This window comes from Numenius arquata, chromosome Z (assembly GCF_964106895.1).
Source record: "Numenius arquata chromosome Z, bNumArq3.hap1.1, whole genome shotgun sequence".
NCBI classification, from domain to species: domain Eukaryota; kingdom Metazoa; phylum Chordata; class Aves; order Charadriiformes; family Scolopacidae; genus Numenius; species Numenius arquata.
Window position 1 is genome coordinate 19,496,943 of NC_133616.1, and position 16,948 is coordinate 19,513,890.

The 16,948-nt window shown below is 41.5% G+C and overlaps 1 protein-coding gene across 1 annotated transcript; it reads right to left on the reverse strand.

The window, feature by feature from the left end:
* Nucleotides 1-11,724: 11,724 nt before the first annotated feature.
* LOC141477221 (granzyme A-like) lies at nt 11,725-16,335 on the reverse strand. Its single transcript, XM_074166309.1, has 5 exons — nt 16,275-16,335; nt 16,046-16,187; nt 14,753-14,900; nt 12,621-12,884; nt 11,725-11,886 (listed from the first exon to the last, which is right to left on the reverse strand). Exons 1-5 carry the CDS (start codon nt 16,333-16,335, stop codon nt 11,725-11,727), a joined length of 777 nt encoding a protein of 258 aa, XP_074022410.1.
* Nucleotides 16,336-16,948: the final 613 nt, after the last annotated feature.

Below are 16,948 nucleotides of genomic sequence, written 5' to 3' on the forward strand. Positions count from 1 at the left end.
ACTGTCATTATCCAGTCTTTTGAACATGTAAATTTGGGACAAGCAGGAAGCATTAATATCTCTTTAAAGATAGGAAAAGGCTTAATACATGACCCTTGATGCTCATTTCGAAAAGGCAAAAGTCAGTCCCTAAACTAAAAATATGTTACCGTACATTCCTGAACAATCCAAGGTTTTCACAGGCTTCCTTTACAAAAAGCCATAAGCACAATGCTGTACAAGAAGCAAAGATTCAAAGGGAAACACCAAAAGGAAGCTGAGCTGCAAAGTCCAAAATGAAAAGCCAGAAATAGGAAGTAAATGATAAGAATCAGGAAAGTGAGATAGCAGCAAGGACTCCCCTTTGTATGATTTCTTTTCTTGTATCTTTTCAATGAATTGCTAATTACTCTTTGTTTTCACTGTAACGTGGCAACTCAACTTCACTCTGGTAAAAATAGATGCTTTGAGACATTTCCTACTCGCTGAAGGCAAAAGGTGTTTACATCCTTTCTCCAGGCAGACCAGGTGCTATGCCGAGAACTGGGTAGGCTGGCTACCTATGCACAGACCTCAGGAGCTACTGTAGAAGTGACTGGGTATGGTGGGTATGGTGGGGTTATCTGCAGAGAGACTCAGAAACTAGAGACACAGCTTGTTGGGAACATATTAAAAATATCCCTGCCTGTAACTCCACATACAAATATGTGGCACGTCCAGCCTGGGAGCTGGAAGCCAAATTGACTGCACATAGCTTCTGCTCTGAGAAGACCTCAGACCTCAAGACCTATGGCCATGCAAATGGAGCTGGGCGCCTTTCAGGGCTGTGCTGCTGAGTTCCCATGGCACGGTCCTGTTCCTTGATGGGTTATAGACAGGGCCTGGCTTTGACTGAAGGATTTCTACACTGTGCCATCCCTGCAAAATGTGGCTATTCCCAGTGATTTTATCAACACTGCCATGATCTGCATAGCAGAAGCCAGTGGCTTTGCTTTAATTAACTCATTAATCGAGTCACATCATTCTGCTGTGCTTGGAGAAGATGTTCAAGAGACAAAAAACATCATAGACTGGTGGAAACGTTCTAGTACATGGCAACAGGGGTCAGTTTTCTCCAAGGCAGGCAAGTTTGGGTTTGTAACATGCAGTAAATAGGTAGTTGATATAAGTGGGGGTAAATAATGAAAAAATAGGTTGTGATTCTGTTATGCTGAAGTCTTTCTTTTTACTGCTTTCAAACCATCTACATTTCCAGAGGAAGAAAGGAGTTTCAGTGACCAAGACCTCTAAGATCTATAATAGAGTTTCTTAAAAGTACAAGAAAGTCACATACTTTCTCTGCACTTCAGAAAATTTACTTTTCTGAGGACAGTGCTAAACTTGACTGATTGCTCATAGCCCAAACCAGTGCTCTGCCTTCACACACAATAGTTTTATCAGTAGTGGTTTCTTCTGTGAGACCTCTTGGTCCTAGGAATCTAAATGACCCTGATTAAGACAACACCAACTTGGGCTGGAGTGTTGATCTGCTTGAGGGCAGGATCCCTACAGAGGGATCTGACAGGCTGGAACAACGAGCCAGGGCCAATGGTGTGAAGGTCAGCAAGGCCAAGTGCTGGGTCCTGCACTTGAGTCACAACAACCCCATGCAGTGCTACAGGCTTGGGGAAGAGTGGCTGGAGAGCTGCCCAGAGGAAAAGGGCCTGGCGGTGTTGGTGGACAGCCGGCTGAGTATGAGCCAGCAGTGTACCCAGGTGGCCAAGGCGGCCAATATCATCGTGGCTTGTATCAGAAGTAGTGCATCCAGCAGGACTAGGGAAGCAATCATCCCCCCGTACTTGGCACTGGTAAGGCCCCACATCGAATACTGTGTTCAGTTTTGGGCCCCTCACTGCAAGAAAGACATTGAGGTGCTGGAACACATCTAGAGAACAGCAAAAAAGCTGGTGAGGGGTCTGGAGAACAAGCCTTATGAAGAGCAGCTGACGGAGCTGGGATTGTTCAGCCTGGAGAAAAGGAGGCTGAGGGGAGACCTTATCACTCTCTACATCTACCTAAAAGGAGGCTGTAGTGAGATAGGGGTTGGTCTCTTCTCCTAAGTGACAAGTGATAGGACAAGAGAAAATGGCCTGAAGTTACCCCAGTGGAGGTTTAGATTGGATATGGGGAAAAATATCTTCACTGAAAGGGTTGTCAAGCATTGGAAGAGGCTGCCCAGGGAAGTGGTGGAGTCACTATCCCTAGAGGTATTTAAAAGATGTGTACATATAGCGCTTAGGGACATGGTTTGGTGGTGGTCTTGGCAGTGTTAAGTTTACAGTTGGACTCAATGATCTTAACGGTCTTTTCCGACGTAAATGACTCTATGATTCTGTATGTCTGCCTAGGAAAAATAGGCCTTTCCACATGGAAAAGTATCTCCATTATTTTTCACACTCACTGATTTTCAAACTTTTGGGAAAAAAAAGAAAAGACTTTCAGGAATTATCTACAAACGTCTTCAAACATTCAGTTTCTTTAGCGATAAAAGAAAACAATGGTTCTTTGATTCTTTGCGTGTTCTACTTAGGTTCCCAGGTGCATATATTCTGCCAATATGGAACAGAGCTTTAATGCTGAGATAATGTGAAAGATATTTTGTGTCTCACTATTTGACATAACTAACTGATGTAGAAATACTCACTCATTTCTCTATTGCCATGCAGCCTATGTTCTCAGTAGTTCTCTGCAGAACTAGAATAAAACATATTAGAGTAGAACCAGCATTTTCATTAGTTTTGTCATAATATAAACACTAACACAACAGTCAATAAAATGACAAGTACTATGAAATTTATCCCTTCCCTACTCAATGTGAATGGTGATTGTTTTCTGACTCTATCAGTCCCTGATAACTAAGCCAAATTCCCATTTGAGAAATGTTTGTTCTTGGTACCTGTGCCGAATCTCGAAGGGCACCATTTGGTTTTCAAATCCTAGGTATACATTTTAGAATCAAGTATTTTAGGATTGGTAGAGAGTATCTTTTTTTTTACTTGCAACTCAAGCTGATTTTGATCTCTGCTCTTTAAGAAAAAAACAGTCATGGGAATAGAACCATATCTTAAGTATTAAAGTGATTTCTACTCTTCTGTGCTAAAGCGTGTTTTTGAAAACCTCATTACAAGTAAGCAGTGCTATTGCCTTACAACATTTCTGCAAAAGTTTTAGCTATGCTTTATATATAGTTTAGACTTGACTAAGTAGCTGTTTCCTGTAATGAATGACAAAGCTATTAAAAGCTCAGTTCTAGTACTCCATGGGTTACTGACAAGAAAATATGTGGTCATATGTGTGAAACATTATGTTGAGTTTGGGTTAGGTGTCCTCATGAGCTAATATTTCCATGTATTCTTTGCAATATCGCCAGGATAATAACCTTTCTATTGGCAGAGAAAAAACAATATGAACTAGTTCATTTAGATAAGCAAAATGATCAAATTTATAGCAATCATCATTTTTCTTTAAGAAGAAATCTCTCTTCCTTTCTATAAGTACTCATCTTTGAAGCATAAACACTTTCCAGAATAATTAGATTATCCCAGAAAGGCCATAAGAGGACTTCAGCATCTCCTAGGTAATAAAGCTTCAGGGAAGAGCCAGCCAAAGGCAGAAAGGAGTAAGGACACCAACAGGAACTAATAAAAAATTTTCCCACAGTGTTACGCACACCTTCTTTCCTTAGGATGAGTGGTGGCTATTCTGGCTTCTCTCTGCCACGCAATCTTTCCATCTCACCCTTAGTCCTCATTATGCTGTCTTTCTTCACTGCTGACATTTTCATCTCTTCATCTCTCTCTCTCTGATTTATATGCAGCTTTACCCTTTGCAAGTCTACTTATGTCATACACAAAACATACCCTAAAAGTAAGACTGTATCCCTTCAGCCCATCTTTATTACTTTCTTTTGTTCACAGTCCTCACACTCTGTCCATCTTGTCTACCCAGACTGAAGCCTCTTTGAGACTTTGGGCTACCTGGTGCAGAGTCTTCTTCAAGGAGACTTTTGACAGTTGGTCTTCAGGCATTTCCACGTGATATACAATTGGTGCCTACATCAGTGAACAGATATGGGCACGAATTGAATCTTGGCTTCCAGGAAGAGAGGTACCAGTCAAGGTCTCCCAGAACAATTCACTTGGAGGGATCTAGCACAGGTCTATTTGTTTCCCCAGGGTGTCAACAGGACTTTCATGCATGCACATGCTTCCTGCACCCTTTGTCCTTTGCCTCATCAATCATACGGCTGCATTTTCAAATTTTTGAATTTTTGAAAGCACAATACTTTCAATGTGTTGTGATATTCTCTGCTGTAAAGAAACCAAAGCCAATTCAAAGATTTTTGTGGGTTTTTTTTACTCAAAGTAAGGAAAGGAATGTTTGCAAACAAGCTGTAATTAGAAAGCAATGAGGCCTAACAGCTGCATACTGCCTGTGATAAGTCTGTGTTCCATTAAGCCACAAAACTGCCAGAAAGCTTAGAATTATAAGACACAAACCTAAAAACAGCCTAATCACTTCCAAATCTATTTCAGCTCCTATCTCATTATTATTTTCAACTTTCTTAATAAATTGCTAAAAGAAAAGATTTCTTATAACTAAGCAGTGTTACAAGTGCAGAACACAACCTTGTGTTCTTACTCAGAAATTTGGTAATTTATACACATTTATATCTGTTTAGCATATTTGAGAGAATGAAATTAAATCTGGTGAGTTGTATTGCTTTTTTACTTTATTCATAGATGAACCTTTCTTATTTGATCAAAAACTTAGTGTTAATTTTCAGTCATTTAATCAATGCCCAGAAGCTTAACCCTTTAAGACAAATGCTTGAAAAAAATTTGAGTAAATTATTCAAAGCTGCAGTTATTTTCCCAAATTATGAATCTGAAAGACTGAATACTGGCATATTCTTCTTCTCTTTTGCTTAATCTTCTGAATTGTTGTAGGCTGACCATGGATTATTTTACATGTTTCCTGTTCCTGATAGAAGAAACTATTTAAGGAAGTAGAATTTCTGAAATAGCTCACTATCAGACATACTTTCTTAGACGAATTAATTAAAATCACTTAGTCACCGCTCAGCCCCCAGTCCTATGTTCTAATTGCCCCCCGTACTGTATTATGGATCCTCTTCACTGTGCCAGGGGTTGGCCTATAATGTTATAGGCTATGAAAGCTGGCTGGGTGCTGGGAAAGTATCTCATTCTGCCTGTCAAAAAGCTGCAAAGGGGACCAAAAGGACGGTTGGAAGATGGTTGTTGACAGTAGGAAACAGCCCCCAAAGCTGTGGTACACAAGCTATTCCCTCATGTGGATCCCATGAGGCCAGCTGGGACAGAATTGGGAAATAGTATCTTCAGTTCTGGCTTTAGTGGCTTTTTCTGTTTTATAAAATGAAAAATATTTTTTCATTTTATGAAGCATTGGTAGTAAACAAATAAGTCTGTTTTCCACAATCAACATAAAGGGCCAAGGATTTTTTTTTTGTTTGTCTATTGCCTAACAGAAGTGCCTGAAACAGGACTTACGAAGCACTGTCTGTGCCCACTGAAACCCACCCAGAGTCACCAGCCGTGTTTGGCTAGGCAGATGAACGCTGCCTGGGATGGCTAAGCTGGAACCAAGCATCACGAGAAGGGAAAAACCCAACCCAACACAGCTGTTGGAATAACAAACCCTTCTGAAAACCACTGTCCCAAGTATGAATATCAAAACTGGTAACCGTTACCATGACCCTGACTTCAGTAACTGGGTGCCGGACAAAAAAGGGGAGTGACAGAGGACTGGAAGAGAAACACTTTAAATATCCCACTAGAACTGAGTCTATTTCTTGCATTATCTTATCACTAGCCGTGCTCTTACCTCATGCAGATGCTCTCAATATTTCTGCATAATGAGGCCGAGACCACCTGATCAGATCAACACTTTTTCATAAGACAGAATACACAAATTGACTTTGTTTAATAATTCAGGGCTCTGATGTGCAGTCCCTGTCAAATCTCACTGTGGTGCTGCCTGGCTGATTGCTGCTGCAGCAGTCTCATTTCGCAGATCCATAAACTAATTCATGGGGCAGCAAGTTAACTCAAACCACCCGTTTCCACTCCTGGAGGAGCACAAACACGACTCCCCTCTAGCTAGAGAGGTGATAACTTCTGAAGTTGGTGTACCTTGAATCACCAGCACTGTAGCTACCTATATCACACTTTTAAGCACACATTTTCATGTTTTAGTGTAGAGGCATCCCCAAGAACACTTGCAAGTTAGAACCCATCCCTTTGAAATATTGCAGGAAGAAAATTAACTATGCAGCAGTATCAGTCAGCTTATCTTCTGTCTCCGTGTGTGTGAGATCTTTAGTGCTGCCAGTACAGTTACTGCCTCCACATTATTCTTTTCATTATGATGTGGATTGTACGTAGCAGGAATTCATTGACAAGACCTGGCTGGACTGCTTTGGAAGATGGGATGTCTCACAACGGCTAGGAAGCAGTGCGAGTTTCTCCACAGTGCTCCATCAGCATGCCCAAAGCCTCAGTTCAGAGAATAAACTGTGTGCCCAGAGTGACCACTTGTCACTTGAACTCTGCTAAGACCAGTGCTCGGAGAGGACTGTGGGTTTCAGCACGGGATGCGCATGCCCCAGAGTTTAATCAGTGAAAGCCACATCACTGTCGGTGTGGTCCATTGCCATTTATAAATGTCAGGAGGTTTGCAAACACGTTAGTCCGGGGCTCCCCCTTCTTTCCATGCAGCTGCTTTAATCCCGTACCAAGGGGGCTGAAAAGATGTCATGCGGCTTTGGGTTACGGCAGCTTGAGACACAGATGTTCCAAGAAACCTGGACACTACATCCTGATAGGAAACATCCTCTACCTGCTTTCAAGATCATCTAAGCCAACAGCCATGTGCTATTTATTCATTTAAATGGAAATGGTTAATTAAATACTGTTGACTAGTATTTTTTTATGACACCAGTGATTAAGAGTGATTAAAGTGACATATAAATTTAAGTTCATTTACTGATGTTGTCACTGTTTTAATTATCGCTTAATTTTCTATGTGGCTGCAGAGAGGTTTGATATTTTATTGAAATAAAAGATCTGTGAGAGTGTGTTAACAGGGCAAAGTTTCTTGCTTTTTACAAACAAATGTACACAAGAATGAACCCTGTGAAACGCCGTGGTTTACACGTTGAATCTAATCTGTGCCTTTGGAACTAGCTAAGATCTGTACGTTCTATTTTTCATTAAAATAAGGGCTCTTTTTCTCATCTTTCTGTGGTTTCCTCTTTGTCATGACAAGGATGTGGCTCTTGGTACAGCTTTTAGACTCAATGACTTATAAAATTAGTAGTTGACTTTGAATGCGCATTTCACAGCTGATTCTGCCCCTCTACTCTGCGCTTGTGAGACCCCACCTGGCGTACTGTGTCCAGCTTTGGAGTCCTCAACACAGGAAGGACATAGACCTGTTGGAACAGGTCCAGCAGAGGGCCACAAAGATGGTCAGAGGGATGGAGCACCTCCCCTATGAAGACAGGCTGAGAGAGCTGGGGTTCAGCCTGGAGAAGAGAAGGCTCCAGGGACACCTTATAGCAGCTTTCCAATATCTGAAGGGAGCCTACAGGAGAGCTGACGAGGGGCTCTTTGTCAGGAAGTTTAGTGACAGGACAAGGGGTAACGGTTTTAAATGAGAAGAGGGGAGATTTAGATTAGATACTAGGAGGAAATTCTTTACTGTGAGGGTGGTGAGGCACTGGAACAGGTTGCCCAGAGAAGCTGTGGATGCCCCATCCCTGGAAGTGTTTAAGGCCAGGCTGGATTGGGCTTTGAGCAACCTGCTCTAGTGCAGGTGTCCCTTGGAACTTGATGATCTTTAAGGTCCCCTCCAACTCTAACCATTCTATGATTCTATGATTTCAATGGCTTTGAAGGAACCTGTGCTACCTTGAATTGAATTGCAGTTAAATTTAAACTGCTTGCAACCTGCTAGGTATTGATTATTAAGTCTTATTGGTCAATCCAGAAAGAGCTTCATCATATGATTTGGGGGTTATAAAAATACTGGGGTGGAGGTGTCCAAACCATCTGCCAGATCATTAATCAGATGAGGATAATTTTTGGAAACTAGTAAATCATAATTAAAAGATGTAACAGGCATATTAAAATGACTTGTTAATTTGTCTGGCTATGGTGGACTGACCTATTTAGACTTCGAAAGACTTTTCCAAGTTTATCTTTATTTCTCTTTGGCAAATATCCAAGAAAATTATCTTGAAAATCTGATGTCTTTCTTTGTTTTAATTCCATTTTCTGAATGTTTCTTCCTGATGCCAGACTGAGTTGCCCAAAAGGAAGGCTACTTTTACAGCTTGCTAGATGGTGGGCGGTTCTGTATTCAGAAGATAAAACAAAGACTTTGACTGGGATCTGTGGAGGCAATTCATGCTCCTAACATATCACTGCACTTTCAGAAAACAACAGTTGTTGACAATAGATAGTGCCACCTTCTGTACTGAGAACTAGAAGTTTGTTTAAAAAAAAATAAAGATTCCCACATTGAACATACAGTGCATTAGAGGTACAGCCAAAACAAGCACAGAACATCAGGCACTACTGGCCAGTACAAGGGCAGAACGAACATAAGGACTAAAGCTAACTGGCATCTGCATCCCTGTGCGATGTGTGAATACCAGTTGCCAGCCCCCTCTATTGGACAGAGAGCCATCAGCTGTTACGTCAGCACCATATGCTCTATGTCAGCACTATACATCGCATGTCAGTGACATATGTCATGTCTTTGCATGGCTTGGTCAACCTTAGGGGCTGCTCTCTATGCCCAGATATGACTATATGACAGTCAACAAGCAAGACAGACTTCTCAGCAAATATTCCTTAAGAAATACTATTTACCTGGAAGACCTCAGTAAAAAGAGAGATAGATGCAAATGTCTGACAGAGAAGTGAACTCTGCAAAGTGCAAGCATAGATAGGAGCCCAGCCCTGGCCAAGGGCAGAAGGATTCCTGGGGCAGGGCTCCTTTAATCCATTCAGAAATTTCCAGTAAAGATAAAAACAGATAGTATGGGAGAACTGGTCTAGTACAAGAAGTCAATGTTTGGAAAATGGGAGGTAATGTGCAAGGTGACACCTCACAGGCACCTAGAGATTAGTACTGAGGTGTGAGAGGTTAAAAGAGATAAGACTAGATTTCGTTTACTGAAGGAAAGTGGAATTGGAAATGCTGTGCTGGAAACAACTGCCATCTATAGTAAACTCCACTACAAGCCACTGAATACGAGCTCCTCTCAATCTAGCAAGAATGCATTTCTAGCTTAATTTTGTCAGGTTTTGTGGGTGTCTGTTATTGTAAAACTGTAACGTACCTGGAGCTACTGTCTGTGGCTTTCCTGTTTTGAGCTCGGTTCTGAGAACCAGCCCAGGAGTGGTTTCAGCAGAGTGTGACACCAGTGGTCACCTTGTTTAGCCAACACTAACCCTTTCCTGGGCCTTTGCCTATCCCTGGCTGCAGAAGTAGCCTTCATTCCTCCGTGTGCTTTCACGGGTGCTAATAAAATGCAGATTTGTGGGGCATTTTGCAGCCCCACTGCAAAACTCCTACCACAGTCCCTGGCCCAGACCACCCCTCACCAAGGCGGATGAGCAGACACTCTCTCACATGGGGATTTCAACACTAACAAAGACTTCCCTCCTGTTGCGTGTAGATGGAATAAAGACTCTGCTTGCCTCAGGGTGGACGGAGAATGAGTCAAGGTTACTGCTCGCCTTGCTGCTGCTGCACCTCCCTGGGGACAGGCCAAGGACAGGCCGGGACATTCGGCCTGTGGGTAGGCCTGGCTCAGCGGGGCCCATGGCGGGCAGGGCCAGGCTAAGGGCAGCTGGAGACTGGCCCCCCTGTGGCATCGCCAGCACAGGGGCTGATGACCATGGGGACTGACATGGGTCCTGGGCTGTGGGTGGGTGCAGGGGGAAGCCCCCAGGGGGTAGGCAGAGGCAGACAGGCCTGGTGGTGCTCTGGGGGCCTGGAGGTAGTGCCCTTCCACCTGCCACATCGTCCGTGAAAGAAAAAAAGAAGCTGTAAACGAACTAAAGTCATCACAGGGGGTCACACACACCAAGTCCCGTATCTAAACTGGAACTAACCTGCTGGGTTGTGGTTTCCAGACTCTATCACTCATCATTTCCCATCAGTGACCGAGATACAGCCACGGTTCTCATGGATAGAGAGAGTGAAATGTTTGTTCCCGAAGGACTAAACACTAATTAGTTGTTATTGGGCTGCAGGGTGTGAAGAGTCTCCTGTGGGATGGACAGAAGGATATCCTTGCTGTCATTTACCTTACAAAGGTAAAAGGGAATAATCTGTGTTTGCAGCATCCTCTGAGACCCCCAGCTGAAAAGTGTTAACAGCAGTATATTATTCCTTCCACTTTTACATCACTTCCCTTTTTTTCCCCCCAGCTTTTCCCAGTTTCTGTCTGTGTTCCAGGCCTGAGCCAATTTTCACTGGCATCTCTAAAGATCTTCCCACCACCGTCAGTGAGAACTGGATCAAGCCCCCATACTCCAGGGTTTATTGCACCATGTCCGACCGCCAACCCAGCTTTGGGGAGCCCGTTTGCTCCGTTACTGGCACAGCCTTCACGAGACAGGGCTTGCTCTGCTCAGCACAGTTGACACGGCTGCTGGTCAATAATCAAGACCAGTATGTTGATGTGTTGGAGTTATTTATTCATGCCTCTGCAACATCCCAAAGCTTACAGTATTCAGTACATATTAAGGCAATAACCAAAGAAGCAGAGAAATGGTCACTTCTAAACTGTTGGCAAAAAAAAGACCTTGAGAATATTTGGAAGACAATGGGAATACACCAAGCAAACCTCAGGCTTCTTCAGAAACACAGTAGGTCCTTCTGTTAGTAGAGGCTTGTCGAAATCCATAGCAAAATTCCTTTTGTTTTGACGGATGTTACATAGGCACTGTGCTAGAGAAGTGTAATTACTCCCATTGCAATCAGTATTTATACTTTTTTCAACAGACCATTCACTGAAAGGGTGAGATCATGAACCAAGCTGTGAGAAGAGATGATTTTGTTGATTGATCACACCAAAAAAAAAAAAAAGGAAAAATAATCTTGAAAAAAAACCAGATTTTCTTTTCTCTCTCATAACTGAAGATCAATTGGAAAAATATTAATTTAATACTTTAACTCTTTGAAAATTAGTTAAATAAATATTTAGTAATGAAGAATTGAATCATTTGGTTTTGAATAACGTCACAGTGAAATATTTGAACACTTAAAGCTTTTGTTCTTTTTTTTTCTCATTCAGCAGGCATCTCATTCACTATCACTCTGGAACTGAATTTTTCTGTAAGTACACATTCAAAAATATTGCCTTATCCCAGCCACAATGAGTAAGGTGAGCAGTACTTTCCCATCACACTAAGAAGTTAAGGTGAAGTCCAAAACAAATTGTATTATCTAAGAGGCAGTTTCCTACTAAGGATGAGTAAACATGCTGTCTGTACAAAGGGGAATATTTTGAACTGTTCTCATAAAGCTGTGGTGCTGTTAGTAAAGCTCTAAAGCTGGGATCTACTTTTTAAAGGTGGCACACTAAAGCAGCAGCATCTAGTTTTAATGCACAGCAGAGTATTTATTAAAACTGTCTTGCCCGCCTCATGGATCTCTGTGAAGGGAAATTAATTTTTTTATCCAGACAATATATTTTTCAGTCAGTCGTGTATAAACTCCAGGCATACCACTTCTTCCACATCCTCTTCCAAAAGAAACAATTCCACTGTATCGGTCAGCACAGATTAACGGCCCACCTGAATCTCCCTGGAACACAAAATAGAAGACACTATCAATGTGTGTTCATTGCTCTACAGAGGAGCATGCAGTGCCACCTGCAGTGCATAAGCATGTTTGGAAATGTTGCTTCTAACCTGTTCCAACCTATGAAATTAATCAATTGGCTTATATCACTTCATGGGAGTTGGGTGAGGTAAGAGGAGAGGCTGCTTTTCAAGTCTCAGGGAGCCTTTGACGTAAATGTTGTAGACCAGCATAGTGCTATCATAATTCTATTTCAAATGGTATTTTTTTATTGTTGGTAAAAATCAATTCTCACTTCTTTAGCCATTAGCCCTTCTGGACTCAGCAGAGAAGACATCAAAAGCAAGATCCAAACAGTACTTTTGAGTGTACAGTTAATTCTGTACTATTCAGATGATGACATCTGGAAAGGATCAAATGATTCAGACGCTGAAAGGTCTCATTTTTGTCTGACAACTAGGGGTGCTGCCTAAGGAGAGCACTTTAGCTAAAAAATGCACCTGAAGTTAACTAAGATAATCCCAGACTCGAATTTCCATACTTTAGATCTACACTGACCTAAACTACTCAAAGTTTTAACACTTCTTTTTCACAGCAACAAAGTCTCTTACAAATGTGCTTAAAAATTACTGTGAATCTGATCATCCTCATTAAGCGTCTAGCACTGCTTTGTTCCCAGTGAAAAGGGAACCATTGTTAAAAGCACATCCCCTCCTCTTCGTAACTTTTCTTCTTACCTTGCAAGCATCTCTCTTCGAATATTTTTTCCCTAGAGCACATAACATGTTGCTGGTTATTTTTGTGTACTTTTCATATTTGCTCTTACAGCTTTTTCTATCAACAATTTTAAGAGTTGTTTCCTGAAGATATTTTGATGGCTTTCCTGAAGATGTGACTCCCCAGCCGGCCACCTTGCACTTTGTGCCAGGTTTGGTGTCTTCATAAGTGTCAGGCAGAGACAAAGTTTGCACATATTTATTCTGCTTTGCAATACCCTTCAGCTGGAAAAAAAGAAGAAAAAAAAATGCTTTCTCGTGCAGAAAGGAAGGAAAGTATAACCTACTTTGGCATTTAGTTCAGCAAATCAACTGGCATTTAGTCTCATTCTACCACTACTTTCCTTATAAACCACTTTTCAACGTTTAGGAACTGATCCTGAGCTTAATTGCCCTTTTGCAAACTCAAAAGAATATCCCTGGTGTCTGTATAGCAATTCCATATCTATGGCAGCAGCAGTGAGTTCAAGCCCAGTTTCCCTTTGATTACAGTAGGAAATTAAAAACCTGCACAGGAGTTAGGCAGTTTGATCTATGTCCTGTTCAGGAACCTAACCTGCCACTGGGCTTCTGTGTTGAAATCAGATTCCAGTGTTTGACTGACACAAAGAAAGGTCTCAAAGCAAGGTGCAATGTACCCAGGAACAAAGATGAAAACAAAAGCTATAACCAATTAGACATGACAGCAGTGACATAATTGGGGAAAAACGAGTTCTTGCTCTTCAGAGTGCCAAGTTTTTGCTCTGAGAGTTCAAAAGGGCTTAAATGATCCACACTCTCTGTGGTTTTTTGGCCTTACCTGAAAGATTCATCCTTCAGGAGAGGCCAATTTAAGCCTGTAAATGAAAGCATAGCAAAACACAGCAAAACATATATCCTTGGTGTGCTTGGTAAGGGCTCACAGCTACTGAACAGACATTTTCTGTTTTACACACGATCACTGCACCGTGATTCATTTCACAGGTGGTTATACACGTTGCTGAATGGTTGTCAGTGAAACGATTCTGCCTTTACATCTTTTAAAAAAGGCACTCCAACAAATCACAAGTTTATCCAAAAAATCCTTGCAGGTTATTATCGCCAGTGCTGGTGGGAATTTCCAAAGATGAAAAGTTTATCCCGAGTCACTTAGTACACCACTACAGCAGAACTGTAGAGATGGGAGGTGAGCCCTGGTACTTTTTTCTTCACTATCACAGGTGTAATGTAAAAGGGCAGCCTGAATAAAGATCTATCCAAGATTTCTTAGGCATCATGCTGAAGTCTTGATGTTTCTAAAGGTATGGGCAAGGTGAAGTACAAGTCTTACTATTCTCAGGGACTTTGGATCATCAGTGAAACTGCTGATACCAGGAAGGCAGTCCTCCAGAACCATTTGACCACTTACAGGTTTCCCGCATACAGACTGCCCTCTCCCTATCCAAAACACCCATGGCTGCCTCCATGTCAATCTCAGTGCTGGATTAACAGAGTTTGCAGTGCAGGGACACGTGAGGCATAAGCCAGGCTGAGCTGGGATGCAGGAAATTCTTACAGTCCTGCCCCACTTTGGCAACCAGGACAATAATGTTAGTGAGGGCATCTTTCGATGCTTTGTTCTGTGGTATCCTGAGCCTTCTTCACTATGTGACCACTCTGAGCTCCTAGACATGAATTAATCTATGTCCTGTATTATCCATACTTTTACTTTATGCGGTTACCTCAAATATTTAACAGTAAGTTTCATCCCCATTTTTGCTTAGTCCAGCACAAGATATCCTGTTGGGATACAGCTGTGACCCAGACTCCACTGCACATATCACTTCAGCACTGCCTTTGAAAAATTACTAAAGAATGTGTTTTGGGTGTTTGGAGAGGTTGCTGCAGTGAGTGGCTTAAAGAAAGTTTTAGAGCACAGAATGGGCTTGAAATGCCATCCTTGCTCTCAGTGCCAGTGATCCTGTAACCTTAACTAGATTAGTACAACCAGAAGCAGGGTGTTCTATGATATTGTTAAGCTATCTAAACTGTATACTCTTCAATATCAAATAATAGCAAAAATTATCAGCAGCAAAATTCCTTTTATAATAATACAACAGTAATTAACATAATACCTTGAGGAGCATTATATCATTTTCCTTGGAAGACTTGTCAAACTGAGGATGAGGAAAGTAGCGCATAACCTTAAATATCTGCTGTTCTTTTTCAGCTACGGATGCTTGATGGGCTCCAAGAACAACTCTAACTTCTGGTTCATTTAATCTAATTTAAAGAAAGTACAGGGAGGAAAGGTCACTACTACAACAGAGCAACATCTCTCAAGATAGTCAAAAGACGTGGCATAATTCTCACAATTTCATTTTACAACATGATTAAACATAGGGAAGGATATTGTTCATTTTGGTGTTTTGACATGAGCTTGGATTTTCCTGCACAAAGTAACATTTCTTTACTTAGTCTGATGAAATAAATCTAGTTTGATGAAACAATGGTGATAGCTGACCTTCAGGGATTTCCAGACTTTGGAATTAATGTCCAAAACAGCACATGCTAGGTGTGAATATTTCTACCCTTACAAAAAATGCAACCAAACCTGATCCAGCTGAAGAAGTGTGAGAGTCAAATTCACTTAAAAAGAAAGAGCTGTATCCTCTATTTCAGGCTAACTGGTGGAAGAAGTCTGGCTGAGCTACCCCCACTGCGTTTGAGGATGTCAGGTTTGCACAGGTTTATTGTAACTGCTTTGGTTTTAGCTACTCAAAATACAGAAAAAAAAAATGGAGAACTAAAATATGATTTTGTGAACATTTTAGGAAAACCAGGGCATTTCACTTTCTAATATGAACAGTGAATGTTCTCCTTGTCCTGAGCCAGCTGTTCAACAGCTGTGCCAGCTTCGGGATATCCCACCTGGGGAAGGGGTGCTTGTGCTAACATTTGACTTGTCAAAAGGACAAGGCATCTTCTCACAGTCATCATGGACATTCAGTTTTTGTGAACCCAGGTCACTTAAAGTGGGACAATAGTGTTTCCATCTAATTCAACTTCATCTCTCGGTGTTTTAGTGCTTAATCCCAGGCACACAGGTAAGATTCAGAACTTCAGAATATATCCCCTTCTCTAAGATATTGCTGTTACAGATGCATAAATAATGAATTTAGTGTTTTATCAGCACAGTCTGTATCCTGTGACAGTGGCAGGATCTGACTATTGAAGGTAACTGTACACAATATAGGTCAGCAGTTTACGAAACAACTTAAAACAGACTGACAACTTCTTAGATTAGTTTAGTGAGAGAACTGCAGCATTTACCAGTTCTTAATCAATATCCACCTTTACTCACAGGCTTGCACACCATGCCCCACCTCAACAAAGAGGTACAATTGCCCTTAGTACAAGATACTTACTGACAATGCGCTGCTGTCAAAACCCATTGCCCTTCCACAAGAGCTCCTCCACACACGGTTAAATTCTTTCTCTGAATAGCAGCCATATAAGGCCAGGAGTGAGGGGACACAACATGTCCTCCGATAATCTCTGTGCAGCCATCTGAAATGCAAGAGAAGTGCAGTTATGTTATGTGTTACCCCCATGAAGTGGGAATTCAGATATTTTTACCCTAAGAGCAGTACTTACATCTCAGGGGTAGGACAACAGCAATTAGAGAGAGCAGGAGAGTTAACAGGTGGCTTGTCATAGCTGCTGCTGTTTACTGACAAGAGCACTGTAATTACGATACAGTCTTTTCTATTTAATGTCTCTAACAGGAAATGGTGGTTGAAATGTATTATGAATAGCTCCCTCTCTTGAAGTTTCCCTTTACATCATCAATATTGCATTATTTTAACTGGTTTTTGTTTGGTCATCTTCAAGCAAGTGAAGAAATGGGAGAACAAATACAAGGGCCACCTGAAAAGGCTTCATGGAACAACAGTGAGAGGCAAAAGTCAGGGCATGTAGAGTAGAAAAGTAATTTCCAAATTGTGGACCAAGATACAGCATTAGCCAGCAAATTCTCCGCACAATTATACTGCCCAGGTAACATTTTCAGTTGAAAGGCTGAAAAAGATTCACACATGAAATTTATGAGAGCGTCTGAGAATTGGCAGGCATCTATTGTCTGGTAAATTTAGGAATACCTGACACAAAAGACAAGCTACACACATGGAGAGCAGAGAAATTTGTATTTTCATAGCAATAATTTGTGAGGGTGCAGCGTTCAGATGCAGAAAATCCTAGAGCATGGACCTGTCAAATGCAAACAAAATATCTAATCAGTGTTCACAAGAAAAAGATAAAAAGACACAGTT

Bases quoted from the DNA above. Each gene is read 5' to 3' on its own strand.
- LOC141477221 (XM_074166309.1), bottom strand. From the start codon at position 16,335: ATGACAAGCCACCTGTTAACTCTCCTGCTCTCTCTAATTGCTGTTGTC. The intron at 16,188-16,274 runs GTAAGTACTGCT...CTTGCATTTCAG, and splicing joins TGTTGTCCTACCCCTGAGAT to ATGGCTGCACAGAGATTATC. The intron at 12,885-14,752 runs GTATTATGTTAA...CTTTTTTTCCAG, and splicing joins ATGATATAATGCTCCTCAAG to CTGAAGGGTATTGCAAAGCA.